The sequence below is a fragment of the Neopsephotus bourkii genome, unplaced genomic scaffold (assembly GCF_033783945.1).
Source record: "Neopsephotus bourkii isolate Nb327-2 ecotype Australia unplaced genomic scaffold, CSIRO-AGI_Nbou_v1 NB_394, whole genome shotgun sequence".
NCBI lineage: Eukaryota > Metazoa > Chordata > Aves > Psittaciformes > Psittacidae > Neopsephotus > Neopsephotus bourkii.
Window position 1 is genome coordinate 1 of NW_026900898.1, and position 24457 is coordinate 24457.

Here is a 24457-nt window from a genome sequence, read left to right on the forward strand (position 1 = left end):
CCTCCCTCTCCCCCATTGGCCCGCTCTGGCCACGCCCCCTCACCCTCTGCCCCACCAGCAGGAAGGCTCCCCCATAGGCCGCGCCCCCCACAAGCCCCTCCCACAGCACGAGGGCGAAGGCCACGCCCACCGCGGGCAGGAACGGCACCAGGACGGCAGCCAATAGGAGCGCGGCGTTCAGCACCTGGGGGCGGGGATAATGGGGTCCTCATAGGGGCCTATGGGGAGGTGATAGGGGTCTATGGGGGGCACTTATGGGTCACTTATGGGGCTGGAGGAGTCACTTATGGGGGTACTTATGGGGCTGAGGGGCACTTATGGGGCACTTCTATGGGGCTGGGGGGGAGTCACTTATGGGGCTGGGAGGGGGGTACTTATGGGGCTGCCCCCCAAGTGTCGGTCAAGAGTGGGTTATGGGGCTGGGGTTGTGGGGCGCTCTATGGGGCTGGGAGGGGGTCACTTATGGGGCTGCCCCCCAAGTGTGGGTAGGGAGTGGTTTATAGAGTGTTTGTGGGGAGATCTATGGGGCAGCCCCACATATGTGGGTCTGAGAATGTCACCTAGGGGTCAGCAGTGATCTATAGGGTAGAGAGGGCAGCACTAATGGGGCTGCCCCCCAAGTGTGGGTCAGGAGTGGGCTATGGGGCTGTGGTTATGGGGCGCTCTATGGAGCTGGGAGAGGGTCACTTATGGGGCTGGGAGGGGGTCACTTATGGGGCTGGGGGGGGTCACTTATGGGTCTGGGGGGGTCACTTATGGGTCTGGAGGGGGTCACTTATGGGGCTGCCCCCCAAGTGTGGGTCGGCTGGGGCCCTATGGCCCATTCTGGTGCAGGACGAGGCTGCGGATGCAGGAGCGGGTGGCGGAGAGCCCGATTGGTAAGGTGTGGGGAGAGAGGTGGGGCAGCCCCATAGAGACACATTGGGACCCATAGGGACCCATAGAGACCCATAGAGACCCATAGAGACTCCATAGAGACCCATAGGGACCCCATAGAGACCCATAGAGACCCCATAGAGACCCATAGAGACCCATAGAGACCCCATAGAGACCCATAGGGACCCCATAGAGACCCATAGAGACCCATAGAGACCCATAGAGACCCCATAGAGACCCATAGAGGCCCCATAGAGACCTCATAGAGACCCATAGAGACCCATAGAGACCCCATAGAGACACCATAAAGACCCCATAAAGACCCCATAGAGACCCCATAGAGACCCATAGAGACCCCATAGAGACCCCATAGAGACCTCATAGAGACCCATAGAGACCCCATAGAGACCCCATAGAGACCCCATAGAGGCCCATAGATCCCACACGCGCTATGGGGCTCACCACCGGTACTGGTCGTTGTGGGTCAGGGAGGATGTGGGGAAGTACAAGAGGTCCAGCTGTGGGGAGAGCAATGTGTGGGACCCATAGAGACCCATAGGGACCCATAGGGACCCCATAGAGACCATAGGGACCCATAGAACTCACCCTATAGCGCTCATCCCAGCCCTATGGCACCAGCCCCATAGAACCAACCCCTGCCCCATAGCTGCCCAGCCCCACAGCTGCCCTATAGGTGGCCCATAGCAACCCCTGCACCATAACAGCCCCATAGTCCTCCAACCCCATAGTCACCCTATAGCACCCCCTGCCCCATAGCTGCCCCATAGTAACCCCTACCCCATAGGCACCCCATAAAAACCCTACCCATAGATATCCCATAGCAACCCCTACCCCATAGCGGCCCCATAGCCCTCCCTACCCCATAATTGCCCAATAGATGCCCCATAGCCCCCCTCTGCCCCATAGATGACCCATAGTCCTCCCTACTCCATAGCTGCCCCATAGCCACCCCCCGCCCCATAGCTGCCCCATAGCTACCCCATAGCACCCCCAGCCCCATAGCTGCCCCATAGCTGCCCCATAGCACCCCCTGCCCCATAGCTGCCCCATAGCTGCCCCATAGCTGCCCCCCTGCCCCATAGCTGCCCCATAGCTGCCCCATAGCACCCCGAGCCCCATAGCTGCCCCATAGCTGCCCCATAGCTGCCCCATAGCCCCCCAGCCCCATAGCTGCCCCATAGCTCCCCCTGCCCCATAGCTGCCCCATAGCCGCCCCATAGCTGCCCCATAGCCCCCCAGCCCCATAGCTGCCCCATAGCTGCCCCATAGCTGCCCCATAGCTGCCCCATAGCCCCCCAGCCCCATAGCTGCCCCATAGCTGCCCCATAGCTGCCCCATAGCCCCCCCAGCCCCATAGCTGCCCCATAGCCCCCCCAGCCCCATAGCTGCCCCATAGCTGCCCCATAGCCCCCCCAGCCCCATAGCTGCCCCATAGCTGCCCCATAGCTGCCCCATAGCTGCCCCATAGCTGCCCCATAGCCCCCCATAGCCCCCCCAGCCCCATAGCTGCCCCATAGCTGCCCCATAGCTGCCCCATAGCCCCCCAGCCCATAGCTGCCCCATAGCTGCCCCATAGCTGCCCCATAGCATCACCCATAGCTGCCCCATAGCCCCCCATAGCCCCCCAGCCCCATAGCTGCCCCATAGCTACCCCATAGCACCCCCAGCCCCATAGCTGCCCCATAGCCCCCAGCCCCATAGCTACCCCATAGCTGCCCCATAGCACCCCCTGCCCCATAGCTGCCCCATAGCCCCGCCCCCACTCACCACCCCCTGGTTAATGAAGTACTCGGCGAAGTAAACGACAGCCAATGGGATCGCGTCCGGCAGGGCCCCCTGGGGGGGGGAGGAGAGGAGGAGCCAATCAGAGCCCAGGGCCCTTTCCTTGAAGCCCCGCCCCCCCCTCCCCTCTTTAGCCCCGCCCCCTCACCTTGACCACGCCCCAGCGCTGCCCCCACGTGACCCCCGCGGCGGGGGGGGGCGGCTCCGTGGGGCGGGGGGGGGGCAGGAGGAGGAAGAAGAAACTGGGGGGAGATTGGGGGGGGAGGGGCCATGGGGGGGGTCGGCCCCATAGAGACCCATAGGGACCCCATAGAGACCCATAGAGACCCCATAGGGACCCATAGAGACCCATAGGGACCCATAGAGACCCATAGGGACCCATAGAGACCCATAGGGACACATAGATCCCCATAGAGACCCATAGGGTCCCATAGAGACCCATAGGGACACATAGGGACACATAGATCCCCATAGAGACCCATAGGGACCCATAGGGACACATAGAGCCCCATAGCCCTGCCCCATAGCCTCATCCCTGCTCTCCTCAACCCCGCCCCCTCTCACCCCATTGGCTGTGCCCATTCTCTTACCCCTCCCCTCCTAAGCCCCGCCCCCTCACCCCCATTGGCTCCTCCCTTCCCTTCACCCCCCAAGTTCCGCCCTCTCTCACCCCATTGGTTGCTCTCATTCCCTTACCCCCTCCCCTCCTAAACCCCGCCCCTTTACCCCCATTGGTTGCTCCACCCAAGCTCCACCCCCTTGTCCCCCATTCCCCCAAGCCCCAACAACTCCCTCCAAGCCCCGCCCCCTCTCACCCCATTGGCTGCTCCCATTCCCTTCCCCTCCCCTCCTAAACCCCGCCCCTTTATCCCCCATTGACCCCTCCCTCCAAGCCCCTCCCCTTTATTGATACCTCCCCCAAGCCCTGCCCCCTCTCACCCCATTGGCCTCTCCCATTCCCTTAACCCCTCCCCTCCTAAACCCCGCCCCTTTACCTCCATTGGCTGCTCCCCCAAGCCCCTCCCCTCTCCTCCCATTGGCTCCTCCCTCCCTCCCCCCCCCCTTGGCCCCGCCCCTCACCTGAGCGCGGTTCCCATTGGCAGCGCGGCCGCGGGGAGGAGGGCGCGGGAGAGGCCAAGCCCCGCCCCCAGCCCCGCCCCCCCCCACAGCGCCCCCCAGAGCCCGGCGGCGCCCGTGCCCGAGGCCCAGCCCCAGAGACCTCCCCTGCAGCAGGGGGCGCCACGGTCACACAGGGAGGGGACCCCCATAGAGACCCATAGGGACCCATAGAGACCCATAGAGACCCATAGAGACCCATAGGGACCCATAGAGACCCATAGAGACCCATAGAGACACCATAGAGACCCCATAGAGACCCATAGAGACCCATAGAGACACCACAGAGACCCCATAGAGACCCCATAGAGACCCATAGAGACCCATAGAGACCCCATAGGGAACCATAGAGACCCCATAGAGACCCATAGAGACCCATAGAGACACCATAGAGACCCCATAGAGACCCATAGAGACCCATAGAGACCCATAGAGACCCCATAGAGACCCCATAGAGACCCCATAGAGACGCATAGAGACCCCATAGAGACCCCATAGAGACGCATAGAGACCCCATAGAGACCCCATAGAGACCCATAGAGACGCATAGAGACCCATAGAGACCCATAGAGACCCCATAGAGACCCATAGAGACCCTTAGAGACCCCATAGAAACCCATAGAGACCCCATAGAACCCCATACCCCCTCCCCACCCCATAGGATCCCATTCTACCCCATAGCACCGCCCCGAGCCCCTTGAACCCCGCCCCCTCCCATGGCCACGCCCCCCCCTTCACGTGACCCCGCCCCTCTCACGTGGGGTAGGCGGCCGCCAGCGTCAGCAGCGTCACCTCCCCCAGCCCCGAGGCGGCGCTGGCCAATGAGACGGCTGCAAAGGGGAAGGGGGGGGGGTCACGTGATCACAGCCCCCACGTGACCTCTGCCCCCCACGTGACCCATGCACCCCCATGTGACCCCTGTTGCCCGTCTGACCCCACGTGACCCTACGAGTGACCCACGTGACCCCTGCCCCCCCACGTGACTCCAACCCCACACATGACCCCTGCCCCACACGTGACCCCTGACCCCCAAGTGAACTCTGCCCCACACATGACCCCTACCCCCCCATGTGACCCTATCAGACCCCATAAGTGGCCCCTATCCCCATGTGACCCCTACCCCCCATGTGACCCATGCTCCCCATGTGACCCCCCCATGTACCTCCCCCATGTGACCCCAAGCCCCCACGTGACCCCACCCCCATATGTTATCCCTGCCCCACTTTTGACCCCATTTGACCCCTGCCCCACACATTGCCCCACACGTGACCCCACATGACCCTACATGACCCCCCGTGACCCCTACCCCCCATGTGACCCCACATAACCCCTCCACGTGACCCCCCCACGTGACCTCCCCACGTGAGACCCCCATACCCCCCCATGTGACCACCCCTGATAACCCCCCAAGTGATCCCCCCACGTGACCCCCCCAAAATAACCCCCCCACGTGACCCCGCACATACCCCCCTCACATGACCCCCCCATGTGACCCCCCCTCACATGACCCCCCCACGTGATCCCCTCATGTACCCCCCATGTGACACCCCCAATATACCCCCCAACGTGACCCCCCCCCTCCCGTGATCCCCCCACCTACCCCCCCATGTGACCCCCCAATACCACCCATGTGACCCCCCATATAACCCCCCACGTGACCCCCCTACATGACCCCCCCACGTGATCCCCTCATGTACCCCCCATGTGACACCCCCAATATACCCCCCACGTGACCCCCCCACCTACCCCCCCACATGACCCCCCAATACCCCCCATGTGACCCCCCTACATGAGACCCCCATGTGACCCCCCCATACCCCCCCACGTGACCCCCCCCATGTGACCCCGCCCCCCCCCCCCTCACCAGCCAATCCCTGCGCCGGCCCCCTCGCAGTCAGCACCAGCGCTGACCCCGCCCACGCCAGGAGCGCGGCCCCGCCCACCCGGGCCCTGCAATGGGGGGGAGGGGGCGGGGTCAGGGCGAGCCCCGCCCCCTCCCGGTGACGTCACTGGACACAGAAGCCCCGCCCATAGACTGAGATGTTTTATGCCACGCCCATAAAGTGATGTCATGTGATGCAAGCCACGCCCCCTCCATAGACCCCCACCCCCAAGTGATGCCCCTCCCATTGAGCCCCATAACCGGCCCCATAGAGACCCATAACCACCCCCATAGAGACCCATAACCGGCCCATAGAGACCCATAACCACCCCCATAGGGACCCATAACCAGCCCCATAGAGACCCATAATGACCCCCATAGAGACCCATAACCAGCCACATAGAGACCAATAACCAGCCCCATAGAGACCCATAACCGGCCCCATAGAGACCCATAACCGGCCCCATAGACACTCATAACCAGCCCCATAGAGACCCATAAGCACCCCCATAGCCTGCCCCATAGCAGAACCCATAGCCCCATAACCCAACCCATAGATCCACCCCCTTTAATCCCCGCCCCCTTTAGGCCCCGCCCCTACTCATAGCTCAGCCAATGGGGTGCGAGCGGCGCCAGGAGCTTCATGAGCAGCGAGGGGAGGACGTCGGCGAGGAGCACGGCCTGGGCCCCACATGTGTGGGGCAGGGACCCATAGAGATCAGTGGGGGCCATAGAGATCAATGGGGGCCATAGAGATGAATGGGGCGCATAGAGATCAATGGGGGCCATAGAGATCAATGGGGGCCATAGAGATCAATGGGGGCCATAGAGATCAATGGGGCCCATGGAGATCAATGGGGCCCATGGAGATCAATGGGGGCCATAGAGATCAATGGGGGCCATAGAGATCAATGGGGCCCATAGAGATCAATGGGGGCCATAGAGATCAATGGGGGCCATAGAGATGAATGGGGCTCATAGAGATGAATGGGGCGCATAGAGATGAATGGGGCGCATAGAGATGAATGGGGCCCATAGAGATCAATGGGGCCCATAGAGATCAATGGGGGCCATAGAGATCAATGGGGGCCATAGAGATGAATGGGGGCCATAGAGATGAATGGGACCCATAGAGATCAATGGGGGCCATGGAGATGAATGGGGCGCATAGAGATGAATGGGGCACATAGAGATGAATGGGGGGCATAGAGATCAATGGGGGCCATAGAGATTAATGGGGGCTATAGAGATCAATGGGGCCCATGGAGATCAATGGGGCCCATGGAGATCAATGGGGCCCATGGAGATCAATGGGGGCCATGGAGATCAATGGGGGCCATAGAGATCAATGGGGGCCATAGAGATCAATGGGAGCCATAGAGATTAATGGGGCCCATAGAGATTAATGGGGTCCATAGAGATCTATGGGGGCCATAGAGATCAATGGGGTCCATAGACATCAATTGGACCCATAGAGATCAATGGGGCCCCATAGAGGTCAATGGGGACACATAGATGTGGAGCTGACCCATAGATGTGGGGCACACACACAGGTGAAGGGGACCCATAGATATGGGACCAGCCCCATAGAGTGCCCTCAGCCCCACATTGCCCCCCCCACAAACCCACCCACTTATGGGGCAGCCCCATAGAACCCCCCCATTGGCCCCGCCCCCTTTAAGCCCCTCCCCTTACCCCTGTCGAGAGCTGGTTGCAGTCATAGCGGGAGCTGTTGCTATGGGGCACCTATGGGGAGATGTGGGGCAGGTTATGGGGCACTATGGGGCACGTTATGGGGTGCTATGGGGTGCTATAGGGCAGGTTATGGGCCGCTATGGGGCACATTATGGGCTGCTATAAGGCAGGTTATGTTGTGCTATAGGGCAGATTATGGGGGACTATAGGGCAGGTTATGGGGGACTATAGGGCAGGTCATGGGGTGCTATGGGGCACATTATAGGCTGCTATAAGGCAGGTTATGGTGTGCTATAGTGCAGGTTATGGGGCGCTGTGGGATAGGATGGGGGCACTATGAGGCAGGTTATGGGGCGCTGTGGGGCAGGTTACGGGGCGCTATGGGGTGCTATAGGGCAGGTTATGGGGTGCTATGGGGCAGGTTATGGGGTGCTATGGGGCAGGTTATGGGGCACATTATGGGCTGCTATAGGGCAGGTTATAGTGTGCTATAGGGCAGGTTATGGGGCAGGTTATGGGGCGCTATGGGGCAGGATGTGGGGCAGGGGGCGTGGCCTCACCGGCGCCCCCTGCTGGAGCTCCACGATGTCCCGCGCCGCGCTCAGCATCAGCACATAGGGGAGGTTGTTACAGAGCCCCAGGAGCCTGCGGGGACAGGAGCTGTGGGGCAGGAGCTATGGGGCTGGGGTCTATGGGGCAGATCTATGGGGGGAGCCATGGGGTGGGAGCTATGGGGCAGGATCTATGGGGCTGGGATCTATGGGGTGGGAGCTATGGAGCAGATCTATGGGGTGGGAGCTATGGGGTTGGAGCTATGGGGTGGGAGCTATGGGGTGGGAGCTATGGGGCAGGTGGGGGTGGGAACTTGGGGGGGGATCTATGGGGCAGGATCTATGGGGCTGGGGTCTATGGGGCGGGAGCTATGGGGGGGAGCTATGAGGTGAGATCTATGGGGTGGGAGCTATGCGGCAGATCTATGGGGTGGGAGCTATGGGGCTGAGGTCTATGGGCTGGGATCTATGGGGCTGGATCTATGAGGCTGTATCTAAGGGGTGGGATCTATGGGGCAGGGATTTATGTGGATGGGGTCTATGGGGTGGAAGCTATGGGTCAGGTATCAATGGAGCTGGATCAATGGAGCTGGGGTCTATGGGGCTGGGTTCATATGGCACAGGGTCTATGGGGCAGGGATCTATGGGGTGGGATCTATGGGGCAGGCTCCTCACCAGAAGGCGGCTCCATTCCTCCATGGGGCACTTGGGGGGTCCGGGGGGGGCTCCGCTGTGGGGAGAGAAGGGAGAAATGGGGCTGCTTATGGGGCTCTATGGGTTTCTATAGGGTCTCTATGGGGCCCTATAGGTCTGTATGCGGTCTCTGTGGGTCTCTATGGTCTCTCTATGGGTCCATATGGGTCTCTATGGGGTTCTATGGGTCTGTATGGGTCCCCATGCGTCTCTATGGGCTCTCTATGGGTCTCTGTGGTCTCTCTATGGGTCTCTATGGGTTTCTATGGGTTTCTATGGGTCCCTATGGGGTCTCTATGGGGTCTCTATGGGTCTCTATGGGTCCCTATGGGGCAGGGTTCGTGCCTGACCCGGCGGCAGCAGCGGCTCCTCCTCGTCGTCCGCCATCGCTGCGGGGTCACATGACCGCCATCACATGACCCCGCTCCCCCACCTGACCCCTTCAATCCCCTCCTCTTCACCCCACCACCCAATCCCAACCGCTCTTTCCCCCTCCAACCAATGAGAGCCCAGAGCGCCGGCTCCCAACCAATAGCAGCGCGGCGGGGGCTGGGCCAGGGCGGCGCAGGCCGGAAGCGGGCTGAGGAAGAAGACACCGCCGCCGCCGCCGCCGCCATCTTGGATTCCCCCTCCTTTACCTCAGCGCGGCCGCCATCTTGCCCCATTGATTTCAATGGCGCTGGTCTCGGCCGACTCCCGCATCGCGGAGCTGCTGGGGGAGCTGCACCAGCTCATCAAACAGACGCAGGTAAAGGGGCGTTTGAACGGCGTTTTTGTCCCGTTTTTGCCCGTTTTTGCCCCGTTTTCGCCCGTTTTTGCCCTTCTTTTCCCGATGCGTTTGCCCGCTGTCTCTCTGTGCCCTATGGCCGCAGGAGGAGCGGTCCCGAAGCGAGCACAACCTCCTCAACATCCAGAAGACACACGAGAGGATGCAGACGGAGAATAAAAGTGAGGGGGGAACGGTTGGGGGGGGGATAAGGGAAGGGGTGACCCAAAAACCGCCCTAAAATCGCCTTAAAACGGCACAAAATGAATCGGAAACCCCCATAAACCCCCCCAAACCATCTTAAAGTGACCCAAAAACGCTCTAAATTCACCTTAAACCGGGCCAAAGTGAACCAAAACCACCTTAAACTCCTCCAAACCGCCTTAAAACGACACAAAAAGCCCTAAATTCACCTTAAACTGGCCCAAAGTGAACCAAAACTCCCTTAAAACCCTCAAAAGTGCCTAAAATAGCTCCAAAACACCCAAATTCGCCTTAAGCCACCTCAAAATGAGCCAGAATCCACCTTAAACCCCCCAAACCACCTTAAAATGACCCAAACCGCACTAAATTCACCTTAAAGCGGGCCAAAATTAACCCAAAACTACCTTAAGCCTCCAAAACCACCTTAAAATGACCCAAAACGCTCTAAATTCACCTTAAACTGGCCCAAAATGAACCTTAAACCCCCAAAACCACCTTAAAACGACACAAAACACCCTAAATTCACCTTAAACAGGCCCAAAATGAACCCGGAACCCACTTCAACCAGCCCAAAACCACCTTAAAATGACCCAAAACTCCCTAAATTCACCTCAAACCGGCCCAAAATGAGCCAGGTATCACCTTAACCCCCCCAAAACCCCTTTAAAATGACCCAAAATGCCCTAAATTCACCTTAAACAGGCCCAAAATGAACCTAAAACCCCCTTAAAGTCCCCAAACCACCTTAAAATGACCCAAATTGCCCTAAATTCACTTTGAAACAGCCCTAAATGAACCCAAAACCACCTTAAACACCCCAAAACGCCTTAAAACGGCCCAAAATGCCCTAAATTTCCCTTAAAGTGGCCCAAAATGAACCCGAAACCACCTTAAAACGACCCAAAACGCTCTAAATTCACCTTAAACCGACCCAAAATGAACCTGGAACCCACTTAAAGCTCCCAAAACCGCCTTAAAACGGCCCAAAACGCCCAAAATTCACTTTAAACCGGCCCAAAATGAAACGAAAACCTCCTTAAACCCCCCAAAACCACCTTAAAATGACCCAAAACGCTCTAAATTCACCATAAACTGGCCCAAATTGAACCCAAAACCCCATTAAACCCCCAAAACCACCTTAAAACGACCCAAAATCGCCTTAAACCCCCCCATAACCGGTGGAAATCGCCTTAAATCTCCTCGAAGCCAACGTGAAAGCCCCAAAATCGCCTTAAATGCACCCAAAAAAGCACCTTGAAAACACCTCAAACGCCCCAACCCCCCCCGAAAATGACCCAAAATACCCCAAAATGACCCAAAATACCCCAAAATGACCCAAAATAAGCCCAAAATGAGCCAAAATAACCCAAAATGACCCAAAATCCCCCTTTTTCCCCCCAGTTTCCCCCTATTACCGGACCAAGCTGCGGGGCCTTTACACCACAGCCAAGGCGGATGCAGAGGCCGAGTGCAAGTGAGGGCCTGGAGCCAAAATCCCCCTTTTTCCACCCAAAATCCCCCCCAAATCCCCCCTTTCCCACCCAAAATCCCTCCTTTTCCCTCCCCAATCCCTTTTTCCCCCTAAAACCCCTTTTTCCCACCCAAAATCCCTTTTTTTGGCCCAAAATCCCCATTTTCCCACCCAAAATCCCTCCTTTTCCCACCCCAATCCTTTTTACCCCCCAAAAACCCCTTTTTCCCACCCGAAATCCCTTTTTTTGGCCCAAAATCCCCGTTTTCCCACCCAAAATCCCTCCTTTTCCCACCCCAATCCCTTTTTCCCCTTAAAAACCCCTTTTTCTCACCCAAAATCCCTTTTTCTGGCCCAAAATTCCATTTTTCCCACCCAAAATCCCTCCTTTTCCCACCTAAATCCCATTTTTGCCCTCAAAATCCCATTTTCCTACCCAAAATTCCCTTTTTCCCACCCAAAATTCCATCTTTCCCCCCAAAAATTCCTCCTTTTCCCACCCAAATCCCATTTTCCCCCTAAAAAAAAAACTTTCTTCCACCCAAAATCCCTTTTTTCCCCCCAAAATTGCATTTTTCCCTGAAAAACCCCATTTTTCCTCCCCAAAATCCCCCTTCTCCCACCCAAATCCCCTTTTTCCCACCCAAAATCCCATTTTTCCCCCCCAAAACACCATTTTCCCCCAAAAAACCCAATTTTTCCCCCCAAATCCCTTTTTTTAACCCAAAATCCCCTTTTCACCACCCAAAATCTCTTTTCTCACCTAAATCCCATTTTTACCCTAAAAATCCCATTTTTTCCCCCAAAATCCCCCCTTTTCCACCCAAAATCACTTTATCCCTGTTTGTCCCACTTATATCCCCCCATATCCCCTTTTCCCCCCCATATCCCATCATTTCCCCCCATATCCCCCTTTTTCCCCCTTATATTCCCCATATCCCATCATTCCCCCCCATTTTTCCCCCTTCTATTCCCATAATACCCCCCCATATCCCCTCTATCCCATCATTCTCCCCTCTATCCCATAATATCCCCCCATATCCCCCATATTCCATAATACCCCCCCTATATCCCATAATACTCCCCTATATCCCATAATACTCCCCTATATCCCATAATACCCCCCTATATCCCATAATACCCCCATATATCCCATAATACCCCCCTATATCCCATAATACCCCTCCTATATCCCATAATACCCCCCTATATCCCATAATACCCCCCTATATCCCATAATACCCCCCATATATCCCATAATACCCCTATATCCCATAATACCCCCCTATCCATATCCCCTATATCCCATAATACCCCCCCATATCCCATAATACCCCCATATATCCCATAATACCCCCCTATATCCCATAATACCCCTCCTATATCCCATAATACCCCCCCATATCCGATAATACCCCCCCATATCCCATAATACCCCCCCATATCCCATAATACCCCCATATATCCCATAATACCCCCCTATATCCATAATACCCCTCCTATATCCCATAATACCCCCCATATCCCATAATACCCCCCATATCCCATAATACCCCCCCATATCCCATAATACCCCCATATATCCCATAATACCCCCCTATATCCCATAATACCCCTCCTATATCCCATAATACCCCCCTATATCTCATAATACCCCCCTATATCCCATAATATCTCCCTATATCCCATAATACCCCTCCTATATCCCATAATACTCCTCCTATATCCCATAATACCCCCATATCCCATAATACCCCCCCATATCCCATCCCATAATACCCCACATCCCATAATACCCCCATATATCCCATAATTTCCCCCTATATCCCATAATACCCCTCCTATATCCCATAATACCCCCCTATATCCCATAATACCCCCCTATATCCCATAATACCCCCCATATATCCCATAATACCCCCTATCCCATAATACCCCCCCTATATCCCATAATACCCCCATATCCCATAATACCCCCCTATATCCCATAATACCCCCCATATATCCCATAATACCCCCCCTATATCCCATAATACCCCCCATATCCCATAATACCCCCCCATATCCCATAATACCCCCATATCCCATAATACCTCCCTATATCCCATAATCCCCCCTATATCCCATAATACCCCCCTATATCCCATAATACACCCCCCCATATCCCATAATACCCCCCCTATATCCCATAATATCCCCCCTATATCCCATAATACCCCCCTATATCCCATAATACCCCCCCTATATCCCATAATACCCCCCTATATCCCATAATACCCCCCTATATCCCATAATACCCCCCCTATATCCCATAATACCCCCATATATCCCATAATACCCCCATATATCCCATAATACCCCTGTTTTCCCAGCATCCTCCGCAAGGCCCTGGACAAGATCGCCGAGATCAAATCCCTGCTGGAGGAGCGACGCATCGGTACCCACCCCATTAACACCCCATTGTACCCCATTGTACCCCATTGTACCCCATTGTACCCCATTACCACCCCATTGTTATCCCATTGTACCCCATTGTACCCCATTGTACCCCATTGTGTCCCATTGGTATCCCATTGATACTCCATTGTACCCCATTGTACCCCATTGGTATCCCATTGATACCCCATTGATACCCCATTGGTATCCCATTGGTACCCCATTATTATCCCATTCGTACCCCATTGGTATCTCATTGGTACCCCCTTGGTACCCCATTGGTACCCCATTGGTACCCCATTGGTACCCCATCGTTATCCCCCCATTCCCCCCCATTACCCCCCATTACCCATTCCCCCCCATTCCCCCCCATTATGCCCCATTCCCCCCATTCCCCCCCATTACCCCCCATTATCCCCCATTACCCCCCTTCCCCCCCCGTTTCCCCATTGGAAGCGGCCAAGATGGCTGGGATCTACTCGGAGGCGGAGCCTCCCATTCCCCCCCATTCCCCCTCATTCCCCCCCATTACCCATTATGCCCCATTACCCCCCATTACCCATTACCCCCCATAACCCATTACCCCATTACCCCCCATTATACCCCATTAACCCCCATTCCCCCCCCGTTTCCCCATTGGAAGCGGCCAAGATCGCTGGGATCTACTCGGAGGCGGAGCCTCCCATTACCCCCCATTACCCATTATGCCCCATTACCCCCCATTACCCCCATTACCCCCCATTACTCCCATTACTCATTATGCCCCATTACCCCCCCATTATGCCCCATTAACCCCCATTCCCCCCCCGTTTCCCCATTGGAAGCGGCCAAGATCGCTGGCATCTACTCGGAGGCGGAGCCCCCCCGCAAGACCATGCGCAGGGGGGTGCTCATGACCCTGCTGCAGCAGTCGGCCATGACCCTGCCCCTCTGGATCGGGAAGCCGGGGGAGAAGTGAGGCATCATGGGACAGGGGGCGGGGCTAAAGGCTTGGGGGGCGGGGTTAATGCGGGGGGGGCGGGGTTAAGGGGGTTGGGGGCGGGGTTAAGGGGGTTGGAAGCAGGGTTAAGGGGTGGGGGTTAAGGGAATGGGGGGCGGGGTTAAGGGGGTTGGGGGCGGGGTTAAGGGGGGGTGGGGTTAAGGGGCTGGGGGCGGGGTTAAGGGGGTGGGGGCGGGGTTAAGGGGTGGTGGGGTTAAGGGGGTTGGGGGCGGGGTTAAGGGGGTTGGGGGCGGGGTTAAGGGGGTTGGGGTGGGGTTAAGGGGGTTGGGGCGGGGTTGGGGTGGGGGGCGGGGTTAAGGGGGTTGGGGGGGGTTGGGGGTTAAGGGGGTTGGGGGTGGGGTTAAGGGGGTAGGGGTTAAGGGGGTTGGGGGCGGGGTTAAGGGGGTTGGGGAGGGGTTAAGGGGGTTGGGGGCGGGGTTAAGGGGGTTGGGGGTGGGGTTAAGGGGGTTGGGGAGGGGTTAAGGGGGTTGGGGCGGGGTTAAGGGGGTTGGGGGCGGGGTTAAGGGGGTTGGGGGCGGGGTTAAGGGGGTTGGGGAGGGGTTAAGGGGGTTGGGGGTGGGGTTAAGGGGGTTGGGGAGGGGTTAAGGGGGTTGGGGAGGGGTTAAGGGGGTTGGGGAGGGGTTAAGGGGGTTGGGGAGGGGTTAAGGGGGTTGGGGGTGGGGTTGGGGGGTCAGTGGGTTTGGGGGTGAAAAACCCTGGATTTTGGGTGGGAATCCATGGATTTCGGGTGTAAATCTGGGGATTTTGGATGGAAATTTGTGGTTTTTTGGAAATCCATGTTTTTTGGGTGGAAATGCCTGGATTTTGGGTGGAAATTCATGTTTTTTCGGTGTAAATCCGGGATTTTGGGTGGGAATTGTGAATTTTGGGTGTAAATCCCTGGTTTTTGGGTGTAAATCCCTGTTTTTGGGTGTAAATCCCTGTTTTTGGGTGTAAATCCCTGTTTTTGGGTGTAAATCCCTGTTTTTGGGTGTAAATCCCTGGTTTTTGGGTGTAAATCCGGGGTTTTTGGCTCTTCCCAGGCCCCCCCCGCTCTGCGGCGCCGTCCCGGCCGCCGGGGACTACGTGGCCAAGCCTGGGGACAAGGTGGCGGCGAGGGTGAAGGCCCTGGAGGGGGACGAGCAATGGATCCTGGCCGAGGTGGTGAGCTACAGCCATGCTGCCAACAAGTGAGTGCTGCGGCCCATAATATACACCCCAAATGGCACAAAATACACCCCAAATGGCCCAAAATAGCCCCAAAATGGCCTGAAATAGCCCTTAAATGACCCATATACACCCCAAATGGCACAAAATACACCCAAAATGAGCCAAAATAGCCCCAAAATGGCCCAAAATAGCCCCCAAATGGCCTGAAATAGCCCTTAAATGACCCAGAATACACCCAAAATGGCACAAAATGACCCAAAATAGCCCCAAAATGGCGCAAAATAGCCCCGAAATGGTTCAAAATAGAACCAAAATGGCAAAAATGACCTAAAATGACCCAAAATGGCCCCAAATTGACCCAAAATACACCCAAAATGACCCAAAACAGCCCCAGAGCAGGCCTGGAGGGGGACGAGCAATGGATCCTGGCCGAGGTGGTGAGCTACAGCCATGCTGCCAACAAGTGAGGGCACCACACCAGCATATACAGCCCAAATGGCACAAAATACACCCAAAATGGCCCAAAATAGCCCCAAAATGGACTAAAATGGCCCAAAATGACCCAAAATGGCTCAAAATAGCCCCAAAATGGCCCCAAATAGCCCAAAATGGCCCAAAATGACCCCAAATGGCCCAAAATAGCCCCAAAATGAGCCAAAATAGCCCCAAAATCATGTAAAATGGCCCAAAATAGCCCCAAATTGCCCAGAATAGCCCCAAAATCGCGTAAAATGGCCCAAAATAGCCCCAAAATCGTGTAAAATGGCCCAAAATAGCCCCAAAACGACCCAAAATGGCCCAAAATAGCCCCCAAATGGCCTAAAATGGCCCAAAATGACCCAAAATGGCTCAAAATAGCCCCAAAATGACCCAAAATACACTCAAAAGGGCCCAAAATGCCCCAAAAATGCCCCAAATGACCCAAAATACCCAGAAAATGGCCAAAAATGACCCAAAATGGCCCAAAATGCCCCAAAACAGCCCCAGAGCAGCCCTGGAGGGGGACGAGCAATGGATCCTGGCCGAGGTGGTGAGCTACAGCCATGCTGCCAACAAGTGAGTGCTGCAGCCCAGCATATACACCCCAAATGGCACAAAATAGACCCAAAATGAGCCAAAGTAGCCCCAAAATGGCCCAAAATAGCCCCAAAATGGAATAAAATGGCCCAAAATGACCCAAAATGGCTCAAAATAGCCCCAAAATGAGCCAAAATAGCCCCCAAATGCCCTGAAATAGCCCCAAAATGACCAGAAATGGGTTAAAATAGCTACAAAATGGCCCAAAATGAGCCAAAATGGCTCAAAATAGCCCCAAAATGGCCTGAAATAGCCCCTAAATGACCCAGAATACACCCAAAATGGCACAAAATGACCCAAAATAGCCCCAAAATGGCGCAAAATAGCCCTGAAATGGTTCAAAATAGAACCAAAATGGCAAAAATGACCTAAAATGACCCAAAATGGCTGCAAATCGCCCCAAAATGACCCAAAATACACCCAAAATGACCCAAAACAGCCCCAAAGCAGCCCTGGAGGGGGACGAGCAATGGATCCTGGCCGAGGTGGTGAGCTACAGCCATGCTGCCAACAAGTGAGGCCCGCACACCAGCATATACACCCCAAATGGCACAAAATACACCCAAAATGGCCCAAAATACACCCAAAATGGCCCAAAATAGCCCCAAAATCGTGTAAAATGGCCCCAAATAGCCCCAAAATCGCGTAAAATGGCCCAGAATAGCCCCAAAATCGCGTAAAGTGGCCCAAAATAGCCCCAAAATCGCGTAGAATGGCCCAAAATAGCCCCAAAATCGCGTAGAATGGCCCAAAATAGCCCCAAAATCGCGTAAAATGGCCCAAAATAGCCCCAAAATCGCGTAAAATGGCCCAAAATAGCCCCAAATTGCCCTGAATAGCCCCCAAATGGAATAAAATGGCCCAAAATAGCCCCAAAATGGAATAAAATGACCCAAAATGGCTCAAAATAGCCCCAAAATGGCCCAAAATGGCTCAAAATAGCCACAAAATGGCCTGAAATAGCCCCCAAATGACCAGAAATGGGTTAAAATAGCTACAAAATGGCAAAAATGCCCCAAAATGGCTTGAAGTAGCCCCTAAATGACCCAGAATACACCCAAAATGGCACAAAATGAGCCAAAATAGCCCCAAATTCGACCAAAATAGCCCCAAAATGACCCAAAATACACCCAAAATGCCCCAAGATGGCCCCAAATTGGCCCAAAATAAACCCAAAACAGCCCAAAATGGCCCAAAATGACCCAAAATACACCCAAAATGCCCCAAGATGGCCCCAAATTGGCCCAAAATAAACCCAAAACAGCCCAAAATGGCCCAAAATGACCCAAAATACACCCAAAATGCCCCAAGATGGCCCCAAATTGGCCCAAAATAAACCCAAAACAGCCCAAAATGGCCCAAAATGGCCCAAAATGACCCAAAATAGTCCAAATTGGACCAAAATGAGCCTAAGTAGCCCCAAAACAGCCCAGATTTGACTGAAATGACCCAAAATAGCCCCAAAACTGCCAAAATTTGAGTAAAATGACACAAAATAGCCCCAAATGGGCAAAGTAGCCCCAAAATGGCCTAAAATAGCCCCTATATGACCCAAAATAGACCCAAAATGATCCAAAAAGCACCCAAAATGGCTCAAAATGACCCATAATAGCCCCAAAATGGCCCAAAGTGACCGAAAATGGCTCAAATTAGCCCCAAAATGGCTCAAAAGAGCCCAAAATGACCCAAAATAGTCTCAAAACACCCAAATCTGAGCAAAATGAGCCAAAATGGCCTCAAAAGAGCCAAAATCACCCCAAAATGACCAACATTTGGCAAAATGACCCAAAATAGCCCCAAAACAACGCAAATCTGACCAAATACACCCAAAATCTGACTTAAATGAGCCAAAATAGCCCCAAATCAGCCCAAATCTCACAAAATGACCCAAACCAGGCCAAAATCAGGCCAAATCCACCCAAAATCTGATCAAAATGACCCAAAACAGCCCAAATTGAACCAAAATGACCCAAAAAAGCCCCAAAAGAACACAAATGACCCAAAACTGTCAAAATTTAGCCAAAATTGGACCAAAATGACCCAAACCAGCCCAAATCCGACCAAACTGACCCAAAATGGCCCCAAAACAGCCAAATTCAGCCCAAATCCACCAAAAATGACCCAAAACGGCCCCAAAACACCCAAATCCAACCAAAATGACCCAAAACGGCCCCAAAACACCCAAATCCAATCAAAATGACCCAAAACGGCCCCAAAACACCCAAATCCAATCAAAATGACCCAAAACGGCCCCAAAACACCCAAATTCACCCCAAATCTGACCAAAATGCCCCAAAACTGCCCTAAACCAGCCCAAATCCACCCAAACCCCCCAAAATGACCCAAACCCACCCAAAATCTACCCCGAAACACCCCAAATCCCACCAAAAAGCCTGAAAATGCCCCAATTTCACCCCAAAATGCCCAAAATGACCCAAACCCACCCAAAACTTGAAAGTGACGCAAAATACCCCAAATTGGAACAAAATGCCCCAAAATTGCCCAAATTTGCCCCAAATCCACCCAAAATCCAAGCAAAATGCCCCAAAATTGCCCAAATTTGCCCCAAATCCACCCAAAATGCCCCAAATCCGGTCCAAACCACCCCAAAATCACCCAAAATGCCCCAAATCCGCCCCAAACCACCCCAAAATCCCCAAAATGACCCAAATGCCCCCAAATCTGTGCCTCCCCCCCCCAAACTGACCCAAAATCGCCCTTTTTTAACCCATTTTTGGGTGTCCCCACCCCCCCAGGTACGAGGTCGATGACATCGATGAAGAGGGCAAAGAGTGAGTGCGGCCCCGCCCCCACCCCATAGACCCCATAGACCCCCATAGACCCCCATAGCATCCCATAGAGACCACATAGAGACCCATAGAGCCCCATAGACCCCATAGAGATCCCATAGAGACCCCATAGAGCCCCATAGAGACCCATAGAGACTCCATAGAGTCCCATAGAGACCCCATAGAGACCCCAAAGTGCCCCATAGCATCCCATAGAGCCCCCATAGACCCCTATAGACCCCATAGAGCCCCATACAGACCCATAGACCCCATAGACACCCATAGACCCCCATAGACCCCCATAGACCCCTATAGAGCCCTGTAGACACCCCATAGCGTGCTATAGCGCCCCATAGACCCCTCCATAGAGCCCCATAGACCACCATAGACACCCCATAGACCATCTATGCACCCCCATAGACACCCCATAGTGCCCCATAGACACCCCAGACACCCCACATAAACACCCCATAGCACCCCATACACACACCATAGACCCCCATAGACGCCCCATAGACCCCCATAGACCCCCATAGACCCCCCATAGACCCCCATAGACCCCCATATCCCCCCCATAGACCCCCCATAGACCCCCATATCCCCCCCATAGACCCCCATAGACCCCCCATAGACCCCCATATCCCCCCCATAGAAAGCCATAGAGACCCCATAGAGACCCATAGACCCCCCATAGACCCCCATAGCCCCCCATAGACCCCCATAGCCCCCCATAGACCCCCATAGCCCCCCATAGACCCCCCATAGACCCCCATAGACCCCCATAGACCCCCCATAGCCCCCCATAGACCCCCATAGACCCCCCATAGACCCCCATAGACCCCCATAGACCCCCCATAGACCCCCATAGACCCCCATAGACCCCCCATAGACCCCCATAGACCCCCCATAGACCCCCATAGACCCCCATAGACCCCCATAGACCCCCATAGACCCCCATAGACCCCCATGACCCCCCATAGACCCCCAGAGACCCCCATAGAGCCCATTGACCCCCCCATAGACCCCCATAGATCCCATAGACCCCCATAGACTCCATAGACCCCATAGACCCCATTGACCCCCCCATAGACCCCCATAGACCCCATAGACCCCATAGACTCCATAGACCCCCATAGACCCCCATAGACCCCCATAGACCCCCCATAGACCCCCATAGACCCCCATAGACCCCCCATAGACCCCCCATAGCCCCCCATATCCCCCTATAGACGTCACACCCTGAGCCGCCGCCGCATCATCCCCCTGCCCCAATGGAAGACGAACCCCGAGACCGACCCCGAGGCCCTGTTCCAACGGGAGCAGCTGGTGCTGGCCCTGTACCCCCAGACCACGTGCTTCTATAGGGCCCTGATCCACGCGCCCCCACAGAGGGTGGGTCTAGGGGGGGCTATGGGGGGATATGGGGTCTATGGGGGGTCTATGGGGGGCTATGGGGGTCTATGGGGGTCTATGGGGGGTCTATGGGGGTCTATGGGGGGTCTATGGGGGGTCTATGGGGGGTCTATGAGGGTCTATGGGGGGTCTATGGGGGGTCTATGGGGGTCTATGGGGGTCTATGGGGGTCTATGGGGGTCTATGGGGGGGTCTATGGGGTCTATGGGGGGTCTATGGGGGGTCTATGGGGGTCTATGGGGCTATGGGGGGTCTATGGGGGTCTATGGGGGGTCTATGGGGGTGTGGGGGTCTATGGGGGGTCTATGGGGGGTCTATGGGGGGCTATGGGGGTCTATGGTGGGCAATGGGGATGGATGGATGGAAGGGACCTGGAAAAGGATGGGGACTTTCAGGAAGTGACCCGGAAGTTGCCGGAAATGTGCCGGTACTTCCGGGAAGTGACCGGAAGTGCAATGGGGCCTTTGGGAAGTAACCGGAAATAGGAGGGGGCTTCCGGGAAGTGACCCGGAAGTGGGCTGGGACTTCCGGGAAGTGATCCGGAAGTGGGTTGACTTCCGGGAAGTGACAGGAAGTGCAATGGGGCCTTTGGGAATTAACCGGAAATAGTAGGGGGCTTCCGGGAAGTGACCCGGAAGTGGGCTGGGACTTCCGGGAAGTGACCGGAAGTGCAATGGGGCCTTTGGGAAGTAACCGGAAATAGTAGGGGACTTCCGGGAAGTGACCCGGAAAGGGCCTGGGACTCCCGGGAAGTCACCCGGAAGTGACCGGAAACGGGCTGGGACTTCCGGGAAGTGACCAAAAGTCTGCCGGTATTCCGAAAAGTGACCCGGAAGTGGGGTGTGACTTCCGGGAGTGACCCGGAAGTGGGGTATGACTTCCCGGAAGTGAGCCGTGACTTCCGGGAAGAGACCCGGAAGTGGGGTGGGACTTCCGGGAAGTGACCCGGAAGTGACCCGTTCCCTCCCCCAGCCACAGGACGATTACTCGGTGCTGTTTGAGGACACCTCCTATGCGGACGGGTACTCGCCCCCCCTGAACGTGGCGCAGCGCTATGTGGTGGCCTGCAGGGAGAGCAGGAAGAAGTGACCCGAAATGGGGCCAAAACGGGTGGAAATGGGCAAAAATGAGTGGGAAAATGGGCGAAAACGGGGTGGAAATGGGTAAAATGGAAAAAAAACGGGGAAAAACAGTGAAAAAATGGGGAAAAAGGGTGGGAAAACGGGGAAAATAGGAGGAAAGAATGGGACAGGGTGGCTTGCAGGGAGAGCAGGAAGGATTGACCCAAAATGGGGTGAAAATGGGTAAAAATGGGTGGGAAAATGGGGGAAACAGGGTGGAAATGGGTAAAATGGGAATAAATGGGGGAAAAAGGTGAAAATATTGGGAAAAAGGGTGGGAAAACGGGGAAAATAGGAGAAAAGAATGGGACAGGGTGGCCTGCAGGGAGAGCAGGAAGAAGTGACCCAAAATGGGGTAAAAATGGGCGGAAATGGGCAAAAACGAGGGGGAAAATGGGTGAAAATGGGGTGGAAATGGGTAAAATGGGAATAAATGGGGGAAAAAGGTGAAAATATTGGGAAAAATGGGGGGGAAATGGGGAAATAGTAGAAAAGAATAGGACAGGGTGGCCTGCAGGGAGAGCAGGAAGAAGTGACCCAAAATGGGGCAAAAATGGGTGAAAATTGGCAATGGTGGGTGGGGAAATTGGTAAAACAGGAAAAAACTGAGAAAAGATGGGAAAAATGGTGAGAAAACAGGAAAAAGAACATTATGGGGTGGCCTGCAGGAAGAAATGACCTGAAACCGGGTGGAAGATGCGGGGGTGGGGGGGGGGGGGCGGATGGGTGGGGTGTTAAAGGGAAAAATGGGGAGAAATTAGAAGAAAATGGGAAAAATGGGTTAAAAAGGGGTAGAAATGGGGAAAAATGGAGAGAAAATGGGGAAAATAGGCAAAAATGTGGAAGGAATGCTTAAAAAGGTGTAAAAATGGGGGATAATAAAAAAACGGGGAAAAATGGGAAATATGGGGTGAAAATTAAAAAATTAAAAGGGAAAAGCAAGAAAAAAAAGGAAATGGGGAAGAAACAGGAAAAAACGGGGAAAACATGAAAAAAAAAATGGGGTAGAATAGCACTAATGGAAAAAAATGTAGAAAAAATAGGGGAAACCAGGGCAAAAATGACCAAAATGGGGAAAAATGGGATAAAGCGGGGGGAAAAAAGGAGAAATGGGGAGAAAATGGGGGAAAATAGCAAGAAAATGAGCAAAATGTAGTGGTGGGTGGGATGGGGTGGAAAGTAGAAGGAAATGGGGAAAAATGGGAAAAAACAGCTGGAAAACAGTGAAAAATGAATGAAAAATAAAGAATGGTAAAAATCAGTGAAAAAGGAGCAAAAAATGAGGAAAATGGGAAAAAACTGGGAGAAAAAAGGGTGGGAAGGGGGCAGGGCCCCATTCAACCCCAAAAGTGACCCTTTTAGCCCCAAAATAGCCCCAAATCCCACCTCAAACCAGCCCCAGGGACCCAAAATGGGGGGGCCATGGGGTGAAATGGGCGCTGATGTCATTGCTGACGTCACCAATGATGTCATAGGAACCTTTATTGACCTTCAAAGGAAAGGGGGGCGGAGCCAAGAGGAGGTCCCGCCCCCTGCGGCACCAGCGCTGGACCCTATAGGGAGAAAAAAGAGGTCGAAGGGGGCGGAGCCTTAAGAAAGGGGCGGGGCTTAAAGGGGGGCGGGGCTTACCTGTGGCTCCTCCCCCTCGATGACGTCACCCTGGCCAAGGCTGTAGCGAATGAGGTTGCCCCATAGGAGGTAGGAGTGGCAGCTGGGGAGGGGCGGGGCTAAACTTAAAGCCACGCCCCCCATATGGGGCATAGCCATTGGCTGTTGCTATGGGAACAAGCCCCGCCCCTTAGCTCCTCCTTTAGTGCTAAGCCCCAGCCCTTAGCAACCACAATAGGGACAAGCCCCGCCCCTTAGCAACAAGCCCCTCCCAATAAAACCCCCTTATCATTAAGCCCCGCCCCTTAGGAACAAGCCCCTCCCATTAAACCCCCCTTAGCATCAAGCCCCGCCCATTAACAAGCCCCTCCCATTAACCCCCCCTTTAGGTTCAAGCCCCGCCCCTTAGACCCCCGCCTTAGCAACAAGCCCCGACCACCTGGGGCAGGCCCCGCCCACCGGAAGCAGCTCGTGGGGCTCCGGCTGCAGGAAGTGCCCCGCCAGGCAGGGGGGATGGGCGGCCATAGGGCAGGGGGGGTGGGGGCAGCGCAGGGGGGGCGGGGCCGGCTGGGGACAGGGGGAAGGGGCGGGGCTTAGAGAGGCCACGCCCCCTCCCATTGAGCCCTATGGGTTGAGCCCTGCCCCTTACAAACCCCTCCCCTACCCCCATAAAAACCCTTTAAGCCCCTCCCACACAGGCCCCTCCCACCCATATAAACTCCCTTTGCCACCCCCATAACCCCTTCCAGCCCCGCCCCCTTTAAGCCCCGCCCCCAAAGCCCCTCCCATAATCCCATCCTCTAAACC

At 55.2% G+C, this 24457-nt stretch overlaps 2 protein-coding genes across 2 annotated transcripts; one reads left to right on the plus strand and one right to left on the minus strand.

Moving 5' to 3' along the window:
- Positions 1–43: 43 nt before the first annotated feature.
- CLN3 (CLN3 lysosomal/endosomal transmembrane protein, battenin) lies at positions 44–9016 on the minus strand (the record flags this gene model as incomplete). The annotated part of the gene is made up of 11 exons (XM_061349247.1): positions 8967–9016; positions 8599–8653; positions 7933–8017; positions 7373–7423; positions 6279–6358; positions 4553–4625; positions 3760–3903; positions 2665–2733; positions 1339–1394; positions 838–841; positions 44–184 (listed from the first exon to the last, which is right to left on the minus strand). Coding segments are annotated over exons 1-11 (795 nt in total), but the record flags the coding sequence as incomplete, so codon positions are not given.
- Positions 9017–9255: 239 nt separating this feature from the next.
- Positions 9256–22066, plus strand: SGF29 (SAGA complex associated factor 29). The gene is made up of 9 exons (XM_061349248.1): positions 9256–9364; positions 9489–9564; positions 10988–11060; positions 13430–13494; positions 14318–14447; positions 15516–15662; positions 19476–19511; positions 20738–20900; positions 21894–22066. Exons 1-9 carry the CDS (start codon positions 9290–9292, stop codon positions 22008–22010), a joined length of 882 nt encoding a protein of 293 aa, XP_061205232.1. The 5' UTR covers positions 9256–9289; the 3' UTR covers positions 22011–22066.
- Positions 22067–24457: the final 2391 nt, after the last annotated feature.